The 25785-nt window shown below is 46.5% G+C and overlaps 2 protein-coding genes across 3 annotated transcripts in view; one reads left to right on the top strand and one right to left on the bottom strand.

Moving 5' to 3' along the window:
• The window catches only part of LOC141106752 (uncharacterized), a 122623-nt gene that overhangs the window by 6346 nt on the left and 90492 nt on the right, over positions 1–25785 (bottom strand). The window contains exons 16-21 of the mRNA XM_073597678.1: positions 4871–4994; positions 4160–4351; positions 3950–4073; positions 3744–3841; positions 3504–3612; positions 1349–1900 (exon numbers count right to left, since the gene is read on the bottom strand). Of these exons, the coding sequence (XP_073453779.1) occupies positions 1349–1900; positions 3504–3612; positions 3744–3841; positions 3950–4073; positions 4160–4351; positions 4871–4994 (1199 nt within the window). The remainder of the gene's footprint in view (positions 1–1348; positions 1901–3503; positions 3613–3743; positions 3842–3949; positions 4074–4159; positions 4352–4870; positions 4995–25785) is intronic.
• Positions 8320–17506, top strand: LOC141104527 (uncharacterized). Of its 2 annotated transcripts, none has more exons than XM_073594123.1 (8): positions 8320–8484; positions 10100–10235; positions 13175–13363; positions 13450–13573; positions 13698–13774; positions 13918–14023; positions 15907–16005; positions 16240–17505. In XM_073594123.1, the coding sequence occupies exons 2-8, from the start codon at positions 10158–10160 to the stop codon at positions 16935–16937; spliced, it is 1371 nt and encodes a 456-aa protein (XP_073450224.1). In that variant the 5' UTR covers positions 8320–8484; positions 10100–10157; the 3' UTR covers positions 16938–17505. The 2 variants fall into 2 exon arrangements, with proteins under 2 accessions (XP_073450224.1, XP_073450225.1); XM_073594124.1 differs by lacking the exon at positions 8320–8484 and adding an exon at positions 12435–12498 and having other exon boundaries at positions 10103–10235; positions 16240–17506.

Raw genomic sequence — 25785 nt, 5'->3', positions numbered from 1 at the left:
GGAAGAGTGGACAAGCTTGAAAGAGAAAAAATTTTTTTTTTTTTTTTTTTTTTTTTAACTTCGTTTCTTGAGTGGGATATCCCGTTAAGAGTTGGGCCACCATAGCCGTAGAGGTGGGGCATTGAGTGGTAGCAATGTGTGGATATGGTCGTGTTCCTCAATAAGGAGTAGGACGGTGATGGTCCGGTGCTGAAGGTCTGAACCGTTTTGGAGAGTCTTTGCGTGGGCTCCTTTGGTCTAGAGCACGGTTGACAGGAGACGCTCTAGGAGAGGGGCTGAGGTTGGGGCCTGAGTGTAGCGAACGCAGGAAAGCTTCTGCTTCTTTTGGGTCTTGGAAGGAGAGTTGGTCGCCATTTGGGGCTTTGAGTCGAAGGGTAGCTGGGAAAGCCAACGTGAATTTGAGTTGTTGATGGTGCAGTTCCGAGCAAATCTGTTGAAAGGCTTTTCTCTTTTGGGACACTTCAATGGAGTAGTCCGCGAAAATCAGGATTTTCATGCCGTCAATTTGGAGAGCTCTGGATTGCCTGAATTTTTGCAGGATGTAAGCTTTATCTGAGTAGTTGAGGTATTTTGCTATTATGGGACGAGGCGATTTGCGTTCTGCGTTGAAGGTTCCCATGCGATGGGCCCGTTCTACTGTGCAGGGGCCTGGCAGGCCTAGTGCTTCGGGAATGCGCCTGGCGCATAGGTCAGAGAGAGCTGAGGATTGTAGCGACTCTGGGATGCCTACAAATCGCAAGTTGCTCCTTCTGGATCTATTTTCCAAATCGTCCAGTTTTTCAAGGATATATTTGTTGGTTTTGTCATGGGCCTGCATTGAGGATTGAGAGTGGTACATATCTTCCTCAATATTTGCTATGCGGTGTTCAGCTTCATTCAGCCTGGAGGCATGTTCCCCTAGCTGGGCCTGGATTTGTTTCATGCCTGCGCTAACTGCCTTCTCCACCGAGGCTGTGATCATTGGGGAGAGGAGGGCTGCCACAGCCTGAGCTATCATTTCAATATTGGATGCATTGGATGGGCTGGATGGGCTTGTGGGGTGTTGAGCTGCATCAGCAGGTGAGGAGGGGGCCGCAGCGCCGCTTACCTCCATGTCAGGCTCTGACTCTGTGGGAGGCTCCGTGTAGGCCGAAGCCGGGGCCTCGATTTGCGGCTGTGGGGTCCGCGCCGCCGCGGCCGCGTACGATCGCGTGCCGGTTTTTTCCACAAACCGGTCCATCCTGTGCCCTGAGATGGCGTGGGGTGGGTGCCGGTGTTTTTTGGGGGGTTTTCTGGCTTTATATGCCGATTTTGGAGTCGAGCTGCGGGAGCTGGTGAAGAGAGCAGCTACTCCATGCGGCGCCGGAACCGGAAGTTCGCTCGTGTTTTACTACGTCAGATTTTTGAGCAAAACACTTTCCGCACGTAGAACAGGAGAAGGGCTTTTCCCCTGTGTGTATCCTCTCGTGTTTGATGAAGTTAGACTTCCACTTGAAGCACTTGCCGCACTGAGAGCAAGAGAAATTGTTCATGCCGGAGTGGCTCTTCAGATGACTGACTAAATGGGCCCTCTGCTTAAAGCATTTGCTGCAAATGGAACACGAGTAAGGCTTCTGCTCAGTGTGTGTCCTCTGGTGGGAGATAAGGTTCGCTCTGTGGAAAAAACATTTGCTGCATTCAGGGCATTGGAATGTAGCACTCCTTCTATGAGCTGTAGGAAGGGGAACAGGAGGTGAGGGGTCAGGAGAACATCCTCTGATTGCGGAGGGATTCGATGACCGGCTTCTGCTGTGAGCTGCTGGATGGAGGCTTGGAGTGACCAGGTCTTCTTCTGGAGACTCTGACATGACCTCATCATCTAATCCACCATTGGGAAGGATAATGGAGCATTCCTTTGTATTATAACTGCTGTGTTTTCCATCTGAGGGGAAGAAGAAATGGAGCAGGAACATAAATGCTTACTAGATGGCAGAAAAGTTCCTTAAGTCACTGGAGATGAGAGGTGAAGTGGAAGGGGCTCTGCAGAACATTATGGGGTTGATTTACTAAAACTGGAAACTCCAAAGACATGCTGGTAGGTATATTGGCTTCTGTTTAAATTGGCCCTAGTGTGTATGCCTTTTGGCTACAATTAAGTGTAATATCTGTTTTTTATCAGTGTCCAGGTGGGGTGCTACGCCATCTTTCTTGCTTTTTGGTAGGAATGGCTGGCTGTATAATATCTCTGTTGGTATGATGGAGGCTCTAGGCTAGTACTGGCTGGAACAGAAATTGGGGCACCCCCAGGCAGTTGGGGCACAGGAGTAATTCCCCCGGGAAAACTGTTTGTGCCAAGTTCCTCCCGATTTGAATGAGTCTACCTTGTCTGGCTGGGAAGGTAGAGAGTCTGCGGTGTCTGTGCCCCCTGGAAGTGGTCACTCTAGGGGTGTTCTTGGGTGTGGGACCCTACTGTGTGAACAGGCACATGGTTGCGGCACTAAAAGTGTTTTCTGCACTGCACCTTCATGAGAAAGGCCTTTTGAGGGCAATTTTTGCTACCAGGCCTCAAGGCCTAGCCATTGCACATTGCACGGCCGCTATTTATTTATTTGCCCCCTCACTTTTTACTTTTGTGTGTGTTTTCTTCACTGGATGGAGGGTGTGAGTCCTCAGGCTTGCCCCTCGACCTAGTACTCGGTGGTCGCCTTTGCCTGTCCACCAGGAGATGGGTCCGCCAGGCCTTTTGGCCAGGTAGGCCAGGTTCATAAACCTTGTCCCTGTTAGGAGACTTTCGCCCCTGGGTTTCAGGGTGAGGTCCTACCTCTTTTTTTTTTTTTGGGGGGGGGGGTTCACATACACCTGTTTTGTTCACTTCATGGTTTTCATTTTTTCGCACCACCGCGGATTAAAAACAAAAAAAAAATGTGTATGTATGAATGTGAGTTAGGGACCTTAGATTGTAAGCTCCTTAAGGGCAGGGAATGATGTGAATGTGCAATATATATGTAAAGCGTTGCGTAAAATTGTTGGCACTATACAAGTACCTCTAATGAACTGCAAAAAATGTGAAAACATTTATAAACAGACCCTTAAAGAGGAGCTCCAGCCCCCCCCCCCAAAAAAAAATAAAAGTATTTGTAGCTTCTGACTTTTAATATAAGGACACTTACCTGTCCACGAATCCAGCGCTGTCCTCACCTGAGCCGATTCTTCAATTGGCTTAGGGTTCAGACATCGGCATCTTAACTAAGGCAAACCGGCAGTGAAGCCTCGAGGCTGCACAGTCAGCTTCCCAATGCACATGCGCAAGCTGCGCTGCGCTTTGTGAATGGTCACGCAGTCTTCCGGGACCTGTGATGTGTCCCAGAGGGCTGCGGGGCCCGAAAATCCACTTGGATCGAAATGGAAGTGGGAAAAGGTATCTGTCAAAACCAGGTTAACCCCCCCCCCCACAAGTGCTAATTGTATAAGAGGAGGGAGGTGGACGCAAACAAGTGAATCTTCCCCTTTTGGGTGAAGTTCCGCTGTAAGTGTTCATTACTCACCTGTGCTAATCTCTGGAGGGATTTCTTTTTGCTTGTAGGGCTCGTCATCAATCACATCAGGCTCTTCTTCATCTACAGCTTCAACTTTAATTACAATAAGGTCTTCAAACTGTATGAAATACAAAACATAAAACATCATTTACTGAGATGAAACAGTATAAATGTATTAAAATAACAGGGTCATGAACGCATTGACCACTTCACATATTTAGGTATGGGATCAATATTTAAGTCTCTTACGTGAACTTCTTCAGGGACCTTCTGATGTTCCTGTGTGGAGTCCCGGGAATACAGAGGACGGGGACATCTCTCTGGGGGATTTCTGTTACTGGATCCATCTGTAGGAAACACACACACTGACTGAATACATTGTTTCTATGTCTTTATATCAGAGGATGTGTATACCTAGGTGGATCTTAATACAAGAAATGAAAGTCTCCTGTTACCCGGTGATGTGAGGGTTGGCTGGTTCTCCATCATGACGTCCTTGTAGAGATCCTTGTGTCCTTCTATATACTCCCACTCCTCCATGGAGAAATAGACAGTGACATCCTGACACCTTATAGGAACCTGACACACACAATGATACAGTCACCATCCAGACACATCCCTTGTCTGTTACTGGGTAATGTCCCAGAATTCCCACCACCGCTCACCTCTCCTGTCAGCAGCTCAATGATCTTCTGGGTGACTTCTAGAATCTTCTTGTCATTGTTGGACTTGGGTGTCAGTGAGGGAGATGGGGGATCCATGATGGGACGATGACTCCTGCACCTTTCTCTGGACTCATAGGGATGGCAGTTAGGTGCCACGTGATCATCAGATGTCTTCCTCACCACTGTGTAATCCTGTCAATTAAAAATAGTAATGGTGATATCATATATTCTCTCCAAAGATCTTATCTCTAGTCAAGTCTGTGTATTAAAGATTGATTTAATGTCACCCTTCAGAATTCTCATCTTCCAGTCAGGTCTTGTCATGTGACCTCCCAGAATCCTCCTCACCTCTCTGGTCAGGTCTGTGTTTTATGAATAGAGATAAGAGGGATGTCATGTGACCTCCCAGAATCCTCCTCACCTCTCCGGTCAGGTCTGTGTTTTATGAATAGAGATAAGAGGGATGTCATGTGACCTACCAGAATCCTCCTCACCTCTCCGGTCAGGTCTGTTTTATGAATAGAGATAAGAGTGATGTCATGTGACCTCCCAGAATCCTCCTCACCTCTCTGGTCAGGTCTGTGTTTTATTAATAGAGATAAGAGTGATGTCATGTGACCTCCCAGAATCCTCCTCACCTCTCTGGTCAGGTCTGTGTTTTATTAATAGAGATAAGAGTGATGTCATGTGACCTCCCAGAATCCTCCTCACCTCTCCGGTCAGCAGGTAAATGATCTCCAGAGTGAGGTTTACTATCCTTTTGGTTATCTTATCCCTTTCCTTATCCATTGTATGCAGATCGGTCATGATTTGGGAAGTAGACTTTGGTTCCCCTGGTCAGGAGACTTTAGAAAATAACAGGATAAGACATAACATGAGCATTTGTTAAGGAAGTTTTCTACCACTAAACAACCAATTAATAAAACCACACAGTTTGTCATTGACCATAATATAATTGCCCAGGTAGATATTTTCAGAGCTTTATAAAGCCCAAAGTACTAGATAATTGCATGCTTACAACTTTGTGGTAAGAGTTTGGGGAAGGCCCTTTTCTGTTCCAGGCATAACCATGGCCTTGTGCACAAAGTCAGCTCCATAAAGATAAATGAGCTGTGGAGGATCTCAAGTGTCCTGCACACAGCCCTGACCTCAACTCTACAGAACACCTTTGGGATGAATTGGAACCCCAACCAATTGTGAGCCAGATCTTCTCAAACATACATCAGGACCTGACCTCACAATAGTTCTTTTAACTGAACGGACACAACAGACACACTAAAATCTTCTGGAAAGCCCTCCCAGAAGAGGGGGGGCTGTTATAGCCAAAATGTGGGGCAATTTCTATGATAAAGATCATGAATTTGGAATGGGATGTCCAGCATTCTCATATAGGTGTGATGGCCAGGTGTTCAAAAAACATTTGTGCATAAGCTGAGTCAGATTGGAAATGATCCCAGGTCCTACAAGACTTGAAGTCCGCTTTAAATGCCTATAAATGATTAAGAGAACCTGTCATATCTATTACGTAAGTGTTTTAAGTTGAGAAAGCATTGAACACAGACCTTTTAAAGCGGAACTAAACCCTTCTCTCCTTTACATCCAAGGAAGCGGCCATCTTAGCCTCTATTTGTGCTGCAGCTGCCATGGCACTGCACATGTGATCAGTTATGACACCAGACATTTGATGGCTTGACTGTTCAATTGAGATCTCAAACAACTTTGACAGTTATCATTCATGGCATGGTTTGAATGTAATTATTTTCGGAAACTGGTAAAATGAAAGGTTAAGTTCCGCTTTAAAGTTTGCCTTCTTGGAGGCTTTCCAAACCTTACGTATAATTGACTCTCCTCACCCTTCGCATATAGCTCCGACCGCCTATACCAGTGGTTTCCAAACAGTGGCTCTTTGCTTGGCTTTAACTGGCCCTTGGGGCACTATTCCACCAACTGGCACCAATGATAGGGCGCCATCTCATTAATAGCACCAATGGGGCACTAGTCCTACCATTACAGTAAATGATTTGGGCCCTGATGTCGGGGTACTCCTACTGGCCACACTCCAGCCCCTCAAAGCCTGAAGGACAGTAAACTGGCACTTTGCTTAGAAAGTTTGGAGCATAGGCCCTTCAAATTAGAAAACATGTTCTACTGCAAAGACAAGTACTGAGATGTTTTTTATCCCTTAAAGTGAACCTCTTCAACAGTCGTTTAGTATTATCCGTACATAACCTGCTGTTCATGACTCAAGCATTTGACCATTCTTCTAGAAGCTCATTTGTGAGGTCAGGCGCTGCTGTTGGACGAGAAGGCCTGGCTTGCAGTCTCCGCTCCAATTCATTCCAAAGGTGTTCTGTTAGGTTGGAGTCAGGACTAAGGATGAGCTCCAGCATGTTCGCACACTCCATGTGCCGAGCCCGCCATCAAGTCGGCACGGCACTGCGCTAATCACAGGCAGTGAGACATTTTCCAGATGTGCAGCTGCAGAGATCAGGAAATGTCTCACTGCCTGTGATTAGCGCAGCGACTTCCTGGCGGGCTCGGCACGTGGAGTGTGGGAACACGCTGGAGCTCATCCTTAGTCAGGACTCTGTGCAGGCCAGTCAAGTTCCTCCACCCCAAACTCGCTCATCCATGTCTTTATGGACCTTGCTTTGTGCTCTGGTGTGCAGTCATGTTGGAACAAGAAGGGGCCATCCCCAAAACTGTTCCCACAAAATTGGGAGCATGAAATTGTCTAAAATGTCTTGGTATGCTGACGCCTTAAGAGTTCCCTTCACTGGAACTAAGGGGCCAAAATCCCTAAAAAAAAACCCCACACCATAATCCCCCTCCACCAAATGATTTGGACCAGTGCACAAAGCAAGGTCCATAAAGACATGGAGGAGCGAGTTTGAGGTGGAGGAATTTGACTGGCCTGCATAGAGTTCTGACCTCAACCTGATAGAACACGTTTGATATGAATTAGACTGTGATCCAGGCCTTCTCGTCTGACATCAGTGCCTGACCTCACAAATGCACTTCTAGAAGAATGGTCAAACATTCCCATAGACACACTCCTAAACCTTGTGGACAGCCTTCCCAGAAGAGTTGAAGCTGTTATAGCTGCAAAGGGTGGGCCAACTCAATATTGAACCCTACTAAGACCGGGATGCCAATGAAGTTTATGCGCGTGTAAAGGCAGGCGTCCCAATACTTTTGACAACATAGTGTATAATGCACTTTTTCCAGTTGCCAGAATTTGTATACGGCCCATTCCCGAGTTTCCTGTATTGTGCATAAACCAACAAGGTAAGTTCCAAAATCCTTGAGTCATGAACAGCAGGTTATGTACTGATGATACCAAGGAACGACTGTTGAAGAGGTTCACTTTAAGGGACATAGCTTGACCATGCACAATTTGCCTTCGGTGACCTTGCGGGGGGTGGTGGTGGTAATATGCACACAAAGTCGCTGATTCAGCTTGCCTTCGATGCAATGCCATACATGAGACTGGCTGCTTCCCCCATGTAGCTGGGCAGAGGACACCGGGCAGACCACAAAAACTCCCGATAGGTTTTACCACCTAGAAAGCGTCTTTTGGATGGGGTCATGCCCTACTGCCGCAGGGTACGCGGGTCTCCCAGGATTGGACGCTCACGCCAAGACCCTATGCCCAGGGAACCCCAAAATGTTCAGAGGCTTTTTTAAAGCATGACAGACCATGTTACTGGGTGCTGGACCTCCTAAACAGGGGGACTTCTACTGTCTGAAGCAACAGACCACCCTTTTTATTAATAATAATATTAATAATATACATTACATGTCAATCTGCTCAATGCATTGGTACATCTCAGTATAGGCGGAAATACAGAAATAAAATAGCAAGGCATTCTGGGAATTGCAGTCCTATATAAAGCTTTGCTGGACCACAACAAAATGGCTTCTGCCCTTATACACACTATGTTGCTTTCCTACTTCAAGAAAAATTTTCTTGCTGAATGCTGCAGCAATGACAGGCACTCCCGTGGTTCATTGATCTTTGACGTTTTTGATCATTATTAGCTGAAAATAAAGAGAAAACATGAATTAACACAATGCAGTTTCTTTGTGTCCGCACAAACAGCACTACGACAAAATGACTGCCTGCCCCAGCTACGGCTCTGCTGAGAGACTAAAGTTATTCAGTGGCAGCTGTGCGTGCGGCTGCGGCATGTACAATGCGGCCAGCAGAGGGCGTAGGTCGGCGCTCTCCTGCTACTCCTGAGCGTTCTGAGGTGATCCCGGAAGTGTTACTCAGTGGTGACTGAACCCGGAAGTGTCAGTGAAGAGGAAGCCACTGTGTGCAGGTGAGTGCAGGCCAGGTGTGATAATGAGGTGAGGGTTGTGGGTGGGCAGTCAGGATGTACAGGTGGAGGTGGTGGGTGACTGGGCAGTCATTGGCACTACTGCCTCTATTAATGATCATAATAATTGGTGTATGGCTCCAACATGAGCCAGGACAATGTCATATAATAGTATAATGCAGTACATTGTATCAATGAGGTGCAGGCTTATGTGTGTGACTATGGATTGCAAACAAGATATTTGGGGGGCACACTCTAAAAAATGCATTAAAGATGGTGCAGCCATAAGACCATACAGTAGAAGAAAATATTACAGCGCACACATGCAAAAAAGTCATTTACCTCAAGCAAGGCTAGTTTAAAACACCTAAGCATTTCTAGAAAAACATTTTCAAAAAACTGATTATGGGGTACTTTGTCGCAGTAAGTGGGCTTAGCACCATATAGCAATATGGTGTGACCAAATCCCCATATTTTTTGAAAATGTTTTTCTAGAAATGCTTAGGTGTTTTAAACTAGCCTTGCTTGAGGTAAATGACTTTTTTGCATGTGTGCGCTGTAATATTTTCTTCTTCTTTTGACTATGGATTGCGGTGCATTGCGACGCTGTGTCAGGATTGGTCACCGGCTCCCTCTACATGGTATAAACGCAGCGCGACCGCTGTGCCATAACAAGCCTGGTTGGGGTGTTGCCCCATCTTGTAAATGACACCGCGGCTGATCAGAAGTGTGTGAGGATACGTCTTACACCGAGGGATCAGCGTTAGAGGAATCAACGCCGGAAAATGCCCATTTCCTGGCCTTCATGCCTTGGAAGTCTCAGACCCGAACCAAAGTCAGAGCTCCACGCCATCTGTGTACAGTGAGTCTGCCCAGGTGCAGTTATGGTTGCTACCTCATCCCTTTAAACCCGAACACATATGAATTACACAGGTTCTATGGCTGATTAAGGTGGTGATTAAACTCACTTGGTGCCTTATCTGCATTTAATTAGCCTCAGAACCTGTGTAATTCATATGTGTTCAGGTTTAAAGGGATGAGGTGGCAACTCTAGGTGCAGTGACAGCAGCCCTCTTTTTGATTGGTGCTGTTATTTATTTTTTTTTTAATTGGCTGAGGCCCACTACAGACCCGTGGCAGTGTGAATTAGTCTTTGGCATCATTCTCACAAGGCGGATCCGCTGCCTCGGAGTCCACCTAGGTCCACCAGCTCAGTGGGGGATCTCTCTGTTGATCTGCGCTGAGCCGGCGGATGACAGGTCCCTCTCTGCTCACTGAGTGGGGAGGGGCCTGTCGAGCGCCACTGCTTCCTATGGAGAGATCGGACGAAAACGGACAGCATGTCTGTTTTCATCAGATCTCACCCGATCCACCAGGGATGGATGCGAAAGTAGGGCCACTGGGTCAGATGTCAGTGGACATGTCACTGCTGACATCTGTCACTCCATAGACTAGCATGGAGCGCCCGTTCAGGTCCGCCATCAAAACTGACAGACGGACCTGAATGGGCCTTTCTGGTCTCTCTGTATGCCTGTTGGGGAGCAAACAAAATAACTGGATTTAACACTTTTAAATGTTTTCTTTGTTCGTACCTTACAATGTTTTGCTTGTTTTGTAGATAAAAGGGTGTTATCAATCCGTTTATATGAAAGAATTACAGAAGAATCTGCTTGAGGATGGAGAAAGAGCGGAGTCATATGACTGACAGGGTATTAAGCCTCACCCTGGAGATCATCTACCTACTAATTGGAGAGGTGAGGAGGATTCTGGGAGGTCACATGACATCACTCTTATCTCTCTTAAAGTGGCTGTAAACCCACATGAAAAAAAAAAAAAAGACCTGACAAAGACATAAGGAGCTAGTATGCTTAGCATACTAGCTCTTTATGTAATACTCACCTGAGATCGAAGCCCCTGCTGCAGTGCCCGTACACAGCACCAGGTAGCGACATTTCTCCCCGGAGTTACTTCCGGGTATCGCGGCTCTGGTGCTGTGATTGGCCGGAGCCACGATGACGCGCGGGAGCCACCGGTAACGGCACACTCACCCAAAGTAAACGGTATGTACGTCAGTGCGCATGTGCCGATGATGTCGGCACATGCAGATACAGGGGATATCTTCTAAACCATGCAGGTTTAGGAGATATCCGGGATAGCTACAGGTAAGCCTTAGTACAGGCTTACCTGTAGCAAAACGTGGATTGTAAGGGTTTACAACCACTTTAATAAAACACAGACCTGACCAGGGAGGTGAGGAGGATTCTGGGAGGTCACATGACATCACTCTTATCTATATTAAATGCTTGCCAACCAGCCGCCATCATTATACTGCAGCAGGTCGGCTCGATCCCGCAAATCGCTGTAGCTGTACATCAGTCCCTTTACAGCTATAGCAGGTGCCTGGCCACCGCACGGTGGGGGGGGGGGCGCAGAGGCCGCAATGTCTGCCAGCCACCCACAATCACACCACAGAGAGCCAGAACGGGGATCAGTCAATGTAAACAAACAGATCCCCGTTCTGTCAGGGGAGTACAGAGTGATCGTCAGTTTCTAGTGATTTGGAACAGCGATCTCTCTGTACTCCCAGTCAGTCCCATCCCCCCACAGTTAGGAACACATTTAACCCCTTGATTGCCCCCTAATGTTAACCTCTTCCCTGCCACTGTCATTTATACAGTAATCCGTGCATTTTTATAGCCCTGATCGTTGTATAAATGTCACTGGTGTCAAAAGTGTCCGATCTGTGCACCACAATGTCGCAGTCCCGCTAGAAATCACTTTTTTTTTTTAACCAAAAATATGTAGAATACATTTTGGCCTAAACTAATGAAGACCCTTTTTTTGGATATTTATTATAGTAAAAAGTAAAAATTATATATTTTTTTTTTTTTCAAAATTGTCACTCTTTTTTTGTTTATAGCGCAAAAAATAAAAACCGCAGAGGTGATCAAATACCACCAAAAAAGCTCTATTTGTGGGAAAAAAGGACGTCAATTTTGTTTGGGTACAGCATCGCACGAACGCGCAATTGTCAGTTAAAGCGATGCGGTGCCGTATCGCAAAAAATGGCTTGGAGAGGTGAGGAGGATTCTGGGAGGTCACATGACATCATTGTTATCTCTTATCAGCCACTTCAGCTCTGAAAGATTTACCTCCCTTCATGACCAGGCCATTTTTTTCAATACGGCACTGCGTCACTTTATAACTGACAATCGCGCAGTCATGTAACGCTGTACCCAAATAAAGTGGATATCCTTTTTTTCCCACAAATAAAGCTTTCTTTTGGTGATATTTGATCACCTCGGTGGTTTTTATTTTTTGCGCTATAAACAAAAAAATACTGACAATTTTGAAAAAACAAAACAATATTTTTTACCCACTGCTATAAAACACACCCATTAAAAAAAGTGTAAAAAATGTAATCACTTCATCAATTTAGGCCAATATGTATTCTGCTACATTAGAGCTGCATGATTCTGGCTAAAATGAGAATTACAATTTTTTTTTTTTTACTTAGAATAAAGATTACGATTCTTGCGGCGTAACATCACCTTTCACATTATACAAAAATTGGGCTAACTTTACTGTTTATTTTTTTTTTAATTCACTAAAGTATATTTTTTCTCCAAAAAATTGCGTTTGAAAAACCGTTGCGCAAATACATTGTGACATAAAATATTGCAACAACCGCCATTTTATTCTCTAGGGTCTCTGCTAAAAAATATATAGTTTGGGGGTTCTAAGTAATTTTCTATCAAAAAATATTGATTTTAACTTGTAAGCAACAAGTGACAAAAAAGGTTTAGTCTTTAAAGTGGTTAAACTGACCTAATTTACAGACAGAAGTTCCTCCCTTTGATCTAAAGAAATATATGTTACAATGTTTCTCTTTAGCGATGTTGTAAGAAACTTGGCAGGCTGTCTGTGTTGTTTTTTTTTTTTTTTTTTTACAGCTGTCGGCTTGAGCAGAGAACGCTCTGCACTGAATCGAGGGAATGCTTTTTTAAGATCCGGAGGGTGGTAAAATCTTGATCTTGATTTTTTCTATGCTATATATTTTTGGTATAAGAGTATATTGATTGGTTTGCTCAAAAGGTATAGCGTCTACAAACTATGGGATAGATTTATAGAATTTTTATTTTTTTTACCAGTAATAGCGGCGATTAGTGATTTTTAGCAGGACTGTGACAATGCGTCAGACAAATCTGAGTGACACTTTTTGGAGACCAGTGATACCAATACAGTGATCAGTGCTACTAAAATGCACTGTCACTCTACTAATGACACGGGCAGAGAAGGGGTTAATATCAGGAGCGACCAAAGGGTTTTCTGTCTCCCCTGCTAGCAGAACAGCGATCTGCCTTGTTTACATAAGCAGACCACCGTTCTGCCTCTCTCATGAACAATCGGCGGGTCCCAGCAGACATCGGGTCCACTGGACCCACTGATTGGGTCCCGCTGTGTCCAATCACAGTAGAAGCTGGTCGCCGGTTGCGCGCTGCAGATCCGGGGGAGCGAAATTACGTACCTGTATGTGATTTCACGCAGGAGAACCGCCGCCCGCAGTATATGTACACGGGGCGGTCGGCAAGTTGTTAAAAGAACAGAGACCTGACCAGAGAGGTGAGGAGGATTCTGGGAGGGTGACAAAGACAAGTGAGCTGCTAATTTCAAACTACTTTTGTATACACAGGATTACACATTGGTGAAGAAGACATCTGGTGATCACATGACACCCAGCAGTCATCCTGTTATGCTAGGAGGATGGAGCAGAAACCATAGTAGCATGATAAAGCCTCCATCTCCCTCCCTGACACCAGAGGGAAAAGACAGCAAGATTCTAGCAGTCACCCAGAAGATCATTGAGCTGCTGACAGGAGAGGTGAGCAGTGCCGGGAATTCTGGGACATTATCCAGTAACAGACAAGGGATGTGTCTGGATGGTGACTGTATCATTGTGTGTGTCAGGTTCCTATAAGGTGTCAGGATGTCACTGTCTATTTCTCCATGGAGGAGTGGGAGTATATAGAAGAACACAAGGATCTCTACAAGGACGTCATGATGGACAACCGGCCGCCCCTCACATCACCGGGTAAGAGGAGACTTTTATTTCTTGTAAAGGAGAGGAGAGTATTGAGGATCCACCTAGATACACACATCCTCTGATATAAAGACATAGAAACAATGTATTCAGTCAGTGTGTGTGTTTCCTACAGATGGATCCTGTAACAGAAATCCCCCAGAGAGATGTCCCCGTCCTCTGTATTCCCGGGACTCCACACAGGAACATCAGGTAGTTACATATGAATAACACCTTATATAATATGGAATGATGTATTTGCTATATCTATATACAGTATCTCTTGTATATTTTCAGTTCATAGATTAGCCATTGGTAATGACTGTGTTACTCAGATTGATTCGTGTCTCACCAAGGTTGAAGACATAATTGTTATTAAGGCTGAACTGTTGGAGGAAGCAGAAGAGCTGATGTGTGAGGAACCATATACGGAGGAGGAAATCCTTCCAGAGATCAGCACAGGTGAGGATCCTATATAGCCTTAGAGCTGTGTGTCACTTTCACATGGGGGATTCCGCCTCCAGTTCACTGAGATTTCATCCCCACCACATCTATTGGTCTTTTCTGTATAACTCTTCATCCAGACACACCTCGCTTCCCAATATCACTGGCAGCAATGATGTGGCTTCTCCAGTATACAGGGCTATCCTTCTTATACCCTTAGTAGGGTTTCACCGAAACCCTATTTTTTCATCGCGAGTACGAGCACTGATACTCTTGGTCAAGTACTCGCCGATTCTTTGCGATGCGGTTTTCGTTCATACAAAATGAATGGGCGCAAATCACACTGCAAAGAATTGCATGCGATTTGAACAGGAATGCTATGCAATTCCCCACCGCTCCTGTGTGAACCTAGGTGTGTCCTTGTGATTTTGAGCCTGACTTCACACAGGAGCGGGAAACCTTCCTGCATGACAAGTTCCACAAGCTCCGGCTTTCATCCGACTGTGGACATCTGCATCTGCGGCTCTCCAATGGCTTTGTTCCCCCGAGCCTCCAGCAGTTCGAGCTATTCTCTGGACCCCTCTCCCCTTCCTAGGACAAATTTCCACAAATCCCTCCTCCTAGCATAACCCCCTCTAATTGACCCTTCCCAACACAAATTCTTCCTCCCTACCCAAAACACCCACCCAGCTCTAATCCCCCCCCCCAGCACAAACATCCCCTCTGCTGGTTTGACCCCCGCCCCCCTCCCCCAAACCCTCCTCCTAGTAAAACATGACTCCCACATTCTTCCTCCTCACACATATCCCCCCTCCCCCAATCCCCCATTACATTTGCCAACACAGATAGGCGCCCATCCCCCTCCCCCAACTTACAGGGGAAGCCACTAACAGCTGGGAGGAGGTGCGCTGTGTTGTGCTCTCCCTCCTCTCAGAAGAGCGTTCATCTATACAGTACATGAGAGAGGATCGGTCTTACTGTAGATTGGATTGTACTGTACACACACCCCTATCTCCTCCGAGGGCTGCTCACCTCCCGGCAGCAGGAAATGTGGATAGGGGGTAGTGTGTGTGTACAGTGCAATGCAATCTACAGTAAGAGCGATCCTCTCACATGTACTGTATAGATGAGCGCTCTTCTGAGAGGAGAGCACAACACAGCGCACCTTCTCCTGGCTGTTTCCTCTCTACCTCATCTCCTCTAACCACTCCATCCTCCAGGCTGCCGTCTCCTTGTCTCGGGCTGTGAGTGCGGGTGGGAGAGAGGGTGGGGGAAGGAGATCAGTGGCGGCCAGGGGGGCAGAACTGAAATCTGGGTGGGCTCAACCCACCCCAGCACCCACTAAACTCGGCCCTCTGAGTCTCTCACTCAGCAGCTGAAAGCCGGCGGGAGGGAGAGGGGGAGAAACCGGCTTTCAGTTGCTGGGTGAGAGACTCAGAGGGCATTGGTCTGTCATCGTTCCTTCTCTGCTCCACCGATCCTCCTGCTGTCCGGGCCCCCTACAGAAGAACAAGTGCCCCCCCCCCTATCAGCAGCCCTGTCCAAACTCCTCTCATACAGATATTGCCCGCTGTCACACCCTTTATATAACTTTACTGCATATAGTGACCTCCTTAGCTTTGTTTTATTTGCAGTGTTACCTGTTCTGAAACAGGCCCATTTATGCAAAAAATAAATAAAACGGAGCTCCACCCAAAAGGAGAAGCTCTGCTTGTACAGTATTTGTAGCTGCTGACTTTTATTTTTTTTACAAACTGGAACTCCTCTTTAATCTACAAGAGAACCACCGATTCCCTTGTTCAGTTACTGCAAGAGATGTGACCAGTCTCCCCCCACACACACTCTCTGGGGTCTCTCATACATCTCAGTACAGGGGACTTAACTCTCATCTTTATGCACAGACCCCGAAGACACCAGAACCTCTCCAAGAGACGTCACAGTTGAGAAGGAAGGCGATGGAGAGATTATGGAAGATGAAGTTCCTGTAGAGATCAACACAGGTGCGGAATAAACACTAAGGGGTTTATTTACTAAAGGAAAATCCACTTTGCACTGCAAGTGCACTTGTAGTGCAGAGAGAATTTGCCTTTAGTAAATTAACCCCTTAATTCGGAATCCCAGATTCTCCTTATTCAGTCAATCCCCCCCTTTTTTTTTTCCTACTTCTCTTTCAGAATACAGTAGTTGGGGTTAGTATACACTATGCTCGTCTAATTATTTTCCTCTTTCTTCAGATGGGCGATACAGAAGGTATGAAACAGAAGATTGTCCAGTTGATTCTCCAAACAATGTAATAGACATCACAGCAAATCCTTTAGGAGAAAACCCCACCGTCCCAATTCTTCAAGCAGTACCTCATATGGCAGACCTGTCATCTAATCTCTCTACCCTTGGGGGGACTGTTAGGGATCACTTGTATCCAAGGACTTATGAAGTCAATTTAGCCAATGAACCGTTCTCTTGCTATGTATCTAATAACTGTTGTAGCCATGGATCAAAGCACATCTCCCAACCCAAATCTGACATTGGGTCCCCATGCTCTGAATGCGGTGAATCCTTTGGCCAAGGCTCCAGCTTTGCCAGCCTTGCTGTAACAAAGACCTATCCGTGTTCCGAGTGCGGCCGATGCTTTTCGCAGAAGTCTAACCTCCTCCGGCATCTGAGGTTTCACACGGTGGACAAGCCGTACATGTGCTCTGCTTGCAGCCGCTGCTTTTCTCAAAAGTCGGATCTCCTCCGGCACCAGAGGATTCATACAGGAGAAAAGCCATATTCGTGTCTGGTCTGTGGACGGGGCTTTGCACAAAAGTCAAACCTCCTTCGACACCATCGGAGTCACTCTGGAGAAAGACCGTTTTCCTGCTTGGAGTGCGGAAAGTGTTTCGCAAAGAAACAGGATCTCGTTTCCCATCAGATAAAACATACAAAATAGACATGAGGCAATTTATAAAGCCGAGTGCAACGTGCAATAAGTTGAGGCAAGTTAGCCATAAGCTCAAAGGTCTGACTCAGAACTCCGCACCTCCAGAATTAGCACTGTGATAGTTTAAAAGATGATGTTGGGTTGGACTTAAAGGATCAGTCGACCCAAACATTTTTTTTCAGTAATCCATGCAGCCTGGTTGGGTTTCAGCTCCTGGCCTCTTATGTCTTGGATACTTTAACACTAAGAGCTCCCTGCAACAATTCTCAGCTCTGTTCCTATGTGTGTGGTCGAGCGCTGCCACGCAATCTGCAGTGTAATATCCCTGGAGGTAATCTGGGATATGTTGTCCTTTACAGTGGATAGGTGGACGGTGAAGGTAAAAAGTGAGTAGGCCTTGTTAGGGTCTCAGGTAGTGACAGAAAGGCGCTCCACAAGATGAATTCAAATGGGTATAGAGGCAAGCTCAGCATCGAAGGACGTCACACTTCGGGTTGTTTATTAACCATTTCAATACAAGGCACTTTTACCCCCTTCCTGCTCAGCTTTCAGCGCTGTCACACTTTGAATGACAATTGCGCAGTCATGCAACACTGTACTCAAGTAAAATTTTTATCTTTTTTTGAGACAGAGCTTTCTTTTGGTGGTATTTAATCACCAATGGGTTTTTTATTTTTTTGCTAAACAAACATAAAAAGACTGAACATTTTGAAATGTTTCTGTTTTAAAATCTTGCAAATAAGTAATTTTTCTTCACTGATGTATACTGATGAGGCTGCAAAAGAGAGAAAATGCAAGCGCATAGGATTGGAATGTTAAAAAGTCCATAAATAGTCTGTTAAAAGTCCATAATATACATCCTAATAAAAATCTGTGTCCTGTCTGAATGACAGCCACACAGCAGGGGGCAAATACTTAGGGCAAAGCTCTTCTAGGAGTGAAACCAACTCTGTATAACAAAAGAAAAAGAAGTAATGGAAAAGCACCTCTAAGTGCAGTAGTTTAATACAAACGTTTGATCAGACGCACAAGGGGTCACTCGCATAGGGAGTAAAAGATACACGCTTATCTGATAACAGTCAACATCCTGATGGAACAACAAACACCGGTGGCCCGCACATGAGGGAGCCGCAATGTAGAAGAAGAAGGCCGGTTGTCATAACTTGAGAAAGGAGCGCGCATGTTCGTTATCTACATCTTGCATGCTCTGAAACGCATTGTTTACTCCCACTCCTGGGGACATCACCTGTCGGCGCTTTGGTCCATGCTGTGCTCCACCGAGTGGTCTGCCCGAAACAGACACAAAAGAATGCCGGCCTTCTGCCTCCACTTTGCAGCTTCCTCATGTGCGTACCCTGGGCATTTGTGGTTCCATCAGAATGTTGACTATTATCAGAGGAGCCTAATCCTTTACTCCCTATGTGAGTGACCCCTTGTCTATGTGATCAAACGTTTTATTAACCATCTCAATACAGGGCACTTTCACCCCCTTCCTGCCCAAGCCATTTTTCAGCTTTCAGCGCTGTCACGCTTTGAATGACAATTGCGCGGTCATGCAACACTGTACCCAAATTACATTTTTATTATTTTTTCCCCACAAATAAAGCTTTCTTTTAGTGGAATTTGATCACCTCTGCGGTTTTTATTTTTTGCGTTATAAACAAAAGAAGAGTGACAAGTTTGAAAAAAACACAATATTTTTTACTTTTTGCTATAATAAATATCCATTTTTTTTTTAAACAAATTTTTTTCTCAGTTTAGGCCGATACATATTTTTGGTAAAAAAAAATCGCAATAAGTGTATATTGATTGGTTTGTGCAAAAGTTATAGCGTCTACAAAATAGGGGATAGATTTATAGCATTTTTATTATTATTATTTTTTTTTTTTACTAGTAATGGCGGTGATCTGCGATTTTTATCGTGACTGCGATATTGTGGCAGAGACTTCGGACACTTTTGACACATTTTTGGGACCATTCACATTTATACAGCGATCCGTGCTATAAAAATGCACTGATTACTGTATAAATGTGACTGGCAGGGAAGGGGTTAACACTAGGGGGTGATTATGTTCTTAGGGAGTGTTTCTAACTGAAGGGGGAGGGGACTCACAAGGGGAGGAGACCGATCGGTGTTGCTCTATACTGAGAACACACCTTCGGTCTCCTCTCCTCTGACAGGACGTGGATCTGTGTGTTTACACACACAGATCCATGGTCCTGCCATGTTACCGGGCAATCACGGTTGCCCGGCGGACATCGCGGCCCCGGGGCACAAGCATTGGGTGCCCAGTGACACGGCGGGCGCGTGCGCGCCCCCTGGTCGGCCGGAAGGCGAGGGCGTCATACGACGCCCTCCCAGAACGAGAGCTGCGCCGCCTGGCCGTCATATGACAGCTGGCGGGTGGCAAGCGGTTAAACTACTGCACTTAGAGGCGCTTTTCTGTTTTTCTTCTTTTTCTTACTGATGAGGCTGTACTGATTGGGCAGCACTGATGGTCACTGAGGCTACACTGATCGGCACTAATAGGCAGCACTGATTATCAGGACACTGATGATCAGTGCCCTGATTATCAGTTTAAAGAGTGTGCTGACAGGGTTGTCGGTTATTGGCACTTCTTTCCTTACACAGACACAGCCTATGAGGAAAGGACTGCCAATAATCAGCAAGTCTGTTTACATGTGATTGGACACAGCTGATCACATGTTAAAGGGCTGCTATCACTGGGCGCCCTCACAGAACTATAGTACCCCCCCACTGTAGCCTTTTGGCTATAGTGCGGTACTGAAGTGGTTAAAAAAGGTTTATTGCAGTTCACTGTTCACAGGTAATGAGTAGGGCCAACGCATTTCAAGGGCAGTGTCTCCACCTTCATCAGGGCTGTGATAATGGCTAAAGTAGGGACTGGCCCAGAACAGGAGGTATAAAGTGTCAGACGCTTGTTAGCTAGGAGTTTTGTGTGTTCCGGCTCCTCTTTATATTACATTTTCAGTAATATTAAGTAAAACAATAAAATCTACAATGGTAGCCCCAATCCCACAGTAGATGTGCAGAGCCGGGAACTCTCAGAGATCTCACCAGAGTCCCCAAGAGATAGAAAAAAAAAATGTCAGAGGTTTAACTCTCTATCATCTACCAAATGCTGAAATACCAGTTTTGGGAGGACTGACCCTTTAATTGAAGACTGAATAAATGTTTAATTTTCGCCTGGGTGCGCCAGAAAACAGTCCCAGATTCTCCTTGCTTGCTCATTTCAACAATCTCTTCTTCTCCCCACTCCTCTGTAGACAGTAATTAGGGCTGAGTATAGCACATTGAAGGACATTTACTAAGAATGATAACCAATCAGCTTCTAGCTTGTAAGAAGCTGATTACCGAGCGATGCGGCGCGCGCGCTCCCCCTGGGCTGCCTGGAAGGCTGCGCCGTCGTATGACGGCGGCCCAGAACAACAGCTGCACCGTCCCGCCGTCATATGAAGGCGGGCGGGCAGCAAGCTTGTCTGAGCTTTCAGAAAACGGTGGGGTGCAGGAAACTCTGCAGAACTTAGTGAGGAGAGATCTGATAGCTGATTGGAGGGAAGGGACACCCCCCCCCCCCCCCTTAGCATAGAAACAGAGCTGAGGCTGTCAATCACAGGCTGCGTGCTGGAGGTTCCTCCACTATCACTATTTTTCTGTTGGTGTCAGGAAAACTTGTCAGAAGTGACACTTGCTGATAGAGGAATTAAGCAGCAGACAGGAATTACACTCAGTGCTCCTAATTAAGACAAGTACATAATATAAGGGTATTTGCTTTGTTCATATTTTATGTCTGAGGTTTATAACCACTTCAAAGATGTTGTAAACCCTTACATATACTCAATGAAGTGACTATACACATGTGATCCACATTGATGGAACAAATCTCCGTACATAGGTTGTACCTGTTTATCTACAGCATCTGTCCCCTACATCCATTCAAAGTGTAGAATATACACAGGATCACTCAGCTCTGAAAAGCAGAGGGTGAAAGCTGAAGTTACATCCTGAAGGAGAGCTCTGTGAGCTGATTGGAAGGAAGAGACGCACCCCCCTTCACACAGCACACAGAGCTGAGGGTGTCAGTCACAGGCTGTGTGCTGGAGCTTTCTTTCCCTGTCACCTTTATCTCTCTAATGCTGCGTACACACGATCGGCATTTCGGCCCACAAAAGACCGATGAGAGTTTTTCGTCGGAAAATGCGACCGTGTGTATGCTCCATCTGATTTTTGCTGGCCGAATTCCAGCAAGCAAAAGATTGAGAGCAGGTTCTCAATTTTTCGATCTGGAAAAGTTCCTATCCGAAAATGCGATCGTCTGTGGCTATTCCGACGCGCAAAATCCCTACGCATGCTCGGAAGCATTGAACTTCATTTTTCTGGGCTCGTCGTAGTGTTGTACGTCACCGCGTTCTTGGCGGTCGTAATTTCAGCTAACTTTTGCGTGACCGTGTGTATGCAAGGCACACTTGAGCGGAATCCCATTGGAAAAGCTGTCATATCTTTTTCCAACGAGAAGTCCGATCGTGTGTACGCGGCAGTGTCAGGAAAATTTGTCAGAAGCGACTCATGCTGATATCAGAGGAAGGAGATTCCTCATTCTTTAGACCCAATTATTTTTATAGCTATGCTGTGAGAGGAACGCCTTTGTCATGGTGTTGCTGGAGGGGCGGAGACATGAACTACGGCTGGGAAACTTTGGATTTGGGCGTCTCTAATTAATATTATAAGACCATGAGTGAATAGACAATAGTCACTGTAGCGTTCCAGTCCAACCTGCTCCCCTTTTTGTTTTAGTGAGCTTGGAACACCCACTTCTGATAGAAGAGAGCAGTTCTCAGACACGCCCATTGAATGCTTCTTGCTGTCTTGCACATAAAAAAACATCAGAATTACAGTAAGTGGTATTTTATAACCTTCAAATAGACCAGAATAGGAAGTTTGAATTTGATTGGAGATAACAGGAAGCAGAGCGAGGGAAATGTTAAAGGACCCCGCAAGGTGCCCCCTAGATTTTGGCAGTAGGATATCACTCAGGTTAGGGCCCTTTCACACTGGGGCGGTTTGCAGGCGCTATTGCGCTAATAATAGCGCCTGCAAACCGACCTGAAAGTGCCGCTGCTGTGTCTTCAGTGTGAAAGCCCCGAGGGGAGCGGTGCGCTAGCAGGACGGGAAAAAAAGTCCTGCTAGCAGCATCTTCGGAGCGGTGAAGGAGCGGAGTGTATACCGCTCCTCCACCGCTCCTGCCCATTGAAATCAATGGGACAGCGTGGCTATACCACCGGCAAAGCGCCACTGCAGAGGTGCTTTGCGGTGGTTATTAACCCTTTCTCGGCCGCTAGCGGGGGGTAAAACCGCCCCGCTATCGTCCGAATAACGTGGTATAGCGGCGTTTTACTGCCGACGCCGCACCCGCCCCAGTGTGAAAGGGCCCTTAAGGTTGGCACAAGTGGTTCCCTGACTACTTTCCTGTGTAAGGCTCCATTCAGACTAGTCCAACTCCAAAATTGCATGATTTTTGATGCAACTTTAAACTCTCTGTATCAAAGTAGTGCAGGCACCATTTCAAAGTCGCTCCGATTTGAATGGGTGCCACTGAAAAGAATGGGCTGCGACTTGGCATGCGACATTGATGTCCAAAGTTGCATGGCATGTCGCACAAGTGTGAATGGAGCCGTACTCGCAATTGTTCTTTAAAAGGAATACTTCCCCATACAGCAGTCACTCTCTGACTTTCAGGCTGCAGGCAAGTTCAGCTTCGCTGTTCCAGAACTTGCACGGACTTAGGGAAAATATGAAGGTTGGGAACCCCTCTTTAAATGGCATGTTGATTTATTTTTTCTCCTACAGAAAACCAACTTAAAGCCCATCTCTGGGCAAACTTGGATCCCTTCCCATCCATTCACAATTTTTTATTAAACGCCTCCAACCTCATTTTTTTGCAGAGAGCAACAATCCTGCATTGCAGTCAGTATCTGTGCTGACCGGTCCCCTTTTCATGACATCATTATGATTCTGCAGGTCTGGAGCCTGAGAGAACTCTGCCGCTGGATATCTAATTGGAACTGGTCCCCTTTTTACGCCATCACATTTCTGCAATTCTGAAGCCTTTGAGGACCCAGCTGCTGGAAAGTTAATGAGAACCGGTCCCCTTTTCATGTCATCGTTACATTTCTGCAATTCTGGAGCCTGAGAGAACCCTGCTGCTGGACAGCCAATGGGAACTGGTCCCCTTTTCATTACATTTTGCAATTCTGGAGCCTGAGAGAACCCTGCTGCTGGACAGCCAATGGGAACCGGGCTTCTTTTTATGATATCATTACATTTCTGCAACTCTGGAGCCTGAGAGGACCCCGCCTCTGGAAAGCCAATGGAAAGTGTCCACATCACCCTGGCAGTGACCTGGACACCCAAAAGAGGACTGCCTTAAATTGATACATAAATTCAGCTTTTCGATTCATTTTTTTTTTTTTTTTTTTTTTAGCTGAACTACTGCAGCGATTAGTATTAGGGGGTGGTGAGCGTGTATTGAGATGCTTTTATACGCTGTAACTGTACTTGCTGACTTCTAAAGACCAAAATCATTGTGATTCTCTTTTAAGAAACAACAATAATGCCCCTGTGTTCTCCACTGTGTCCACCTTAGCTGGGGGTGCATGCCACCTCTGGGATTCATAACTCCCCAAATAAACTTGCATAGTACAATCGAAGATCCGCATATGGCTAGACTGAGTAATTAAAGTGGATGTAAACTCCCATACATGAATTGTACCTATAGGTAAGCCTATAATAAGACTTACCTATAGGTGCTGTAAACATCTCCTAAATGTGGCTGTTTAGGAGATATTTACTATATATGCAGTTGATGACGTCATCGGTGCATGTGCTCTGAAGGATCGGCCACCCATACTGTTCCTTCAGAGCCCTGTGCCGCAACCGGCGGCTCCCGCGTTCATGTGCGGGAGTGATGTCACGCGGCTCCGGCAAGTCACACAGCTGGAGTCCGCAGACCCGGTAGGAAGATGGATGCAGCCTCCAGCGGTGGCAATGCATTGGTGGAGAGCTTCATTTGCAGGTAAGTTTCACATAATGTGCTAGTATGCGATGCATACTAGCAAATTAAGGCTTTACTTTGCAGTCAGAAAAGAAAAATAATAACCCTGCGGTTTACTTCTTCTTTAACCACTTCCCGCCTGGCCTATAGCAGAATGACAGCCGGGCGGTGGTTCAGTTATCCTGACTGGGCGTCATATGACATCCTGCAGGATAACAGACGCCGCATGCCCGTGGGGATGCGCATCGCGGCGATCGGTGGTGCGGTGTGTCAGTCTGACGGAGGCTCTTTACCACGTGATCAGCTGTGTCCAATCACGGCTGATCATGATGTAAGCAGGAAAAGCCATTGATCGGCTTTTCCTCACTCGCGTCTGACAGATGCGAGTAGAGGAGAGTCGATCGGTGGCTCTCCTGACAGGGGGGGTCTGTGCTGATTGTTTATCAGCGCAGCCCCCCTCGGATGCCACCCAGGATGGCCATCCACACTGGACCAGGGGGTATGCCCCCCCCTAGACCACCAGGAAAATGCAAATCTGTGCCAAGGCAGCTTCTAATCAATGCCCAGGCAGCTGCCAATCAGTGCCCACTCACAATGCCTACCACTGCAAGTGCCACCAGGGATGCCTATCAATGCCCAGCAGTGCCACCCATAAGTACCTATTTTTGCAGCCCTTCAGTGCCCACCAGTGTCACCCATGAGTGCCCATCAATGCTGCATATCAGTGCCGCCTACCTGTGCCTGTCAGTGCCCGCTCATTGGTGCCGCCTTATCAGTGCCCATCAGTGAAGGAGAAAACTTATTTATTTACAAAATTTTATAACAGAAACAAAAGCAAAACTTTTTTTTTTTTTTAATTCTCGGTCTTTTTTTATTTGTTTAGCAAAAAATAAAAACCGCAGAGGTGATCAAATACCACCAAAAGAAAGCTCTATTTGTGGGAACAAAATGATAAAAACTCTGTTTGGGTACAGTGTAGCATGACCGCGCAATTGTCATTTAAACAGCGACAGCGCAGAAAGCTGAAAATTGGCTTGGGCAGGAAGGTATATAAGTGCCTGGTATTGAAGTGGTTAAAAGTGGTTGTAAGCCCTTCCATATACTCAGTCAGAGCTGATCCGCCCTATACGTTTACTACGCAAGCTGCATAGGGCCCCGCAAACTGCGTGGGGCCCCCAGACCCAGCATCCCCCCTGCACCTCTGGCTGGCTGTTTAGAGTGCAGTAGGGAGAAGTGGGAGGAGGTGGAAGGCGGTGATCGGCAGCTCTATGGTGCCTGTGTGGGCGGCGGGATCTCCCTGGGGCTTGTAGTACTCTCTCTAGTGTCACTGTATACAGTGGAGAGGAGAAGGGAGGGGCCTCTGACCCGGCAGGTATCAGTTTCACTTTCACTCTGCTTAAACACTGTTGCTGATGCCCGGGTTTGAGGCCCCTCCCCTCGCCGCTGTATACATTCAGAGATAGAACTACTAGCCCCAGGGAGATCCCCCTGCCTGTGGACACCATAGAGCTGCTGATCGCCGCCTCCCACCTCCACCAGCCAGGTACAGGGGAACCTCTGCAAGGAGGGAGTCAGTTGTTTGGGGACACTAATGTAAGGAAGGGGCCTTCTGGAAACACTGATGTAAGAGGGGGGCCTCTGGGGACACTAATGTAAGAGGGGGGCTCTTTGGGGACACTAATATAAGGACAGGGCCCTCTGGGGATACTGATGTAAGAGGGGGCCCTCTGGGGACACTAATGTAAGAGGGGGGTTCTCTGGGGACACTAATGTAAGGGGGGGGG

The sequence above is a fragment of the Aquarana catesbeiana genome, linkage group LG08 (genome assembly GCF_042186555.1).
Source record: "Aquarana catesbeiana isolate 2022-GZ linkage group LG08, ASM4218655v1, whole genome shotgun sequence".
Classification (NCBI taxonomy): domain Eukaryota; kingdom Metazoa; phylum Chordata; class Amphibia; order Anura; family Ranidae; genus Aquarana; species Aquarana catesbeiana.
Note: the sequence above shows the minus strand (reverse complement) of the source record. Positions and strands in the feature narration are given on the sequence as shown.

Excerpts from the sequence above, each read along its gene's own strand:
- LOC141104527 (XM_073594123.1), top strand. The coding sequence starts at position 10,158 with ATGGAGAAAGAGCGGAGTCATATGACTGACAGGGTATTAAGCCTCACC. Across the intron at positions 13,574-13,697 it reads GCCGCCCCTCACATCACCGG|ATGGATCCTGTAACAGAAAT; the intron begins GTAAGAGGAGAC and ends TGTTTCCTACAG. Across the intron at positions 14,024-15,906 it reads CCTTCCAGAGATCAGCACAG|ACCCCGAAGACACCAGAACC; the intron begins GTGAGGATCCTA and ends CTTTATGCACAG.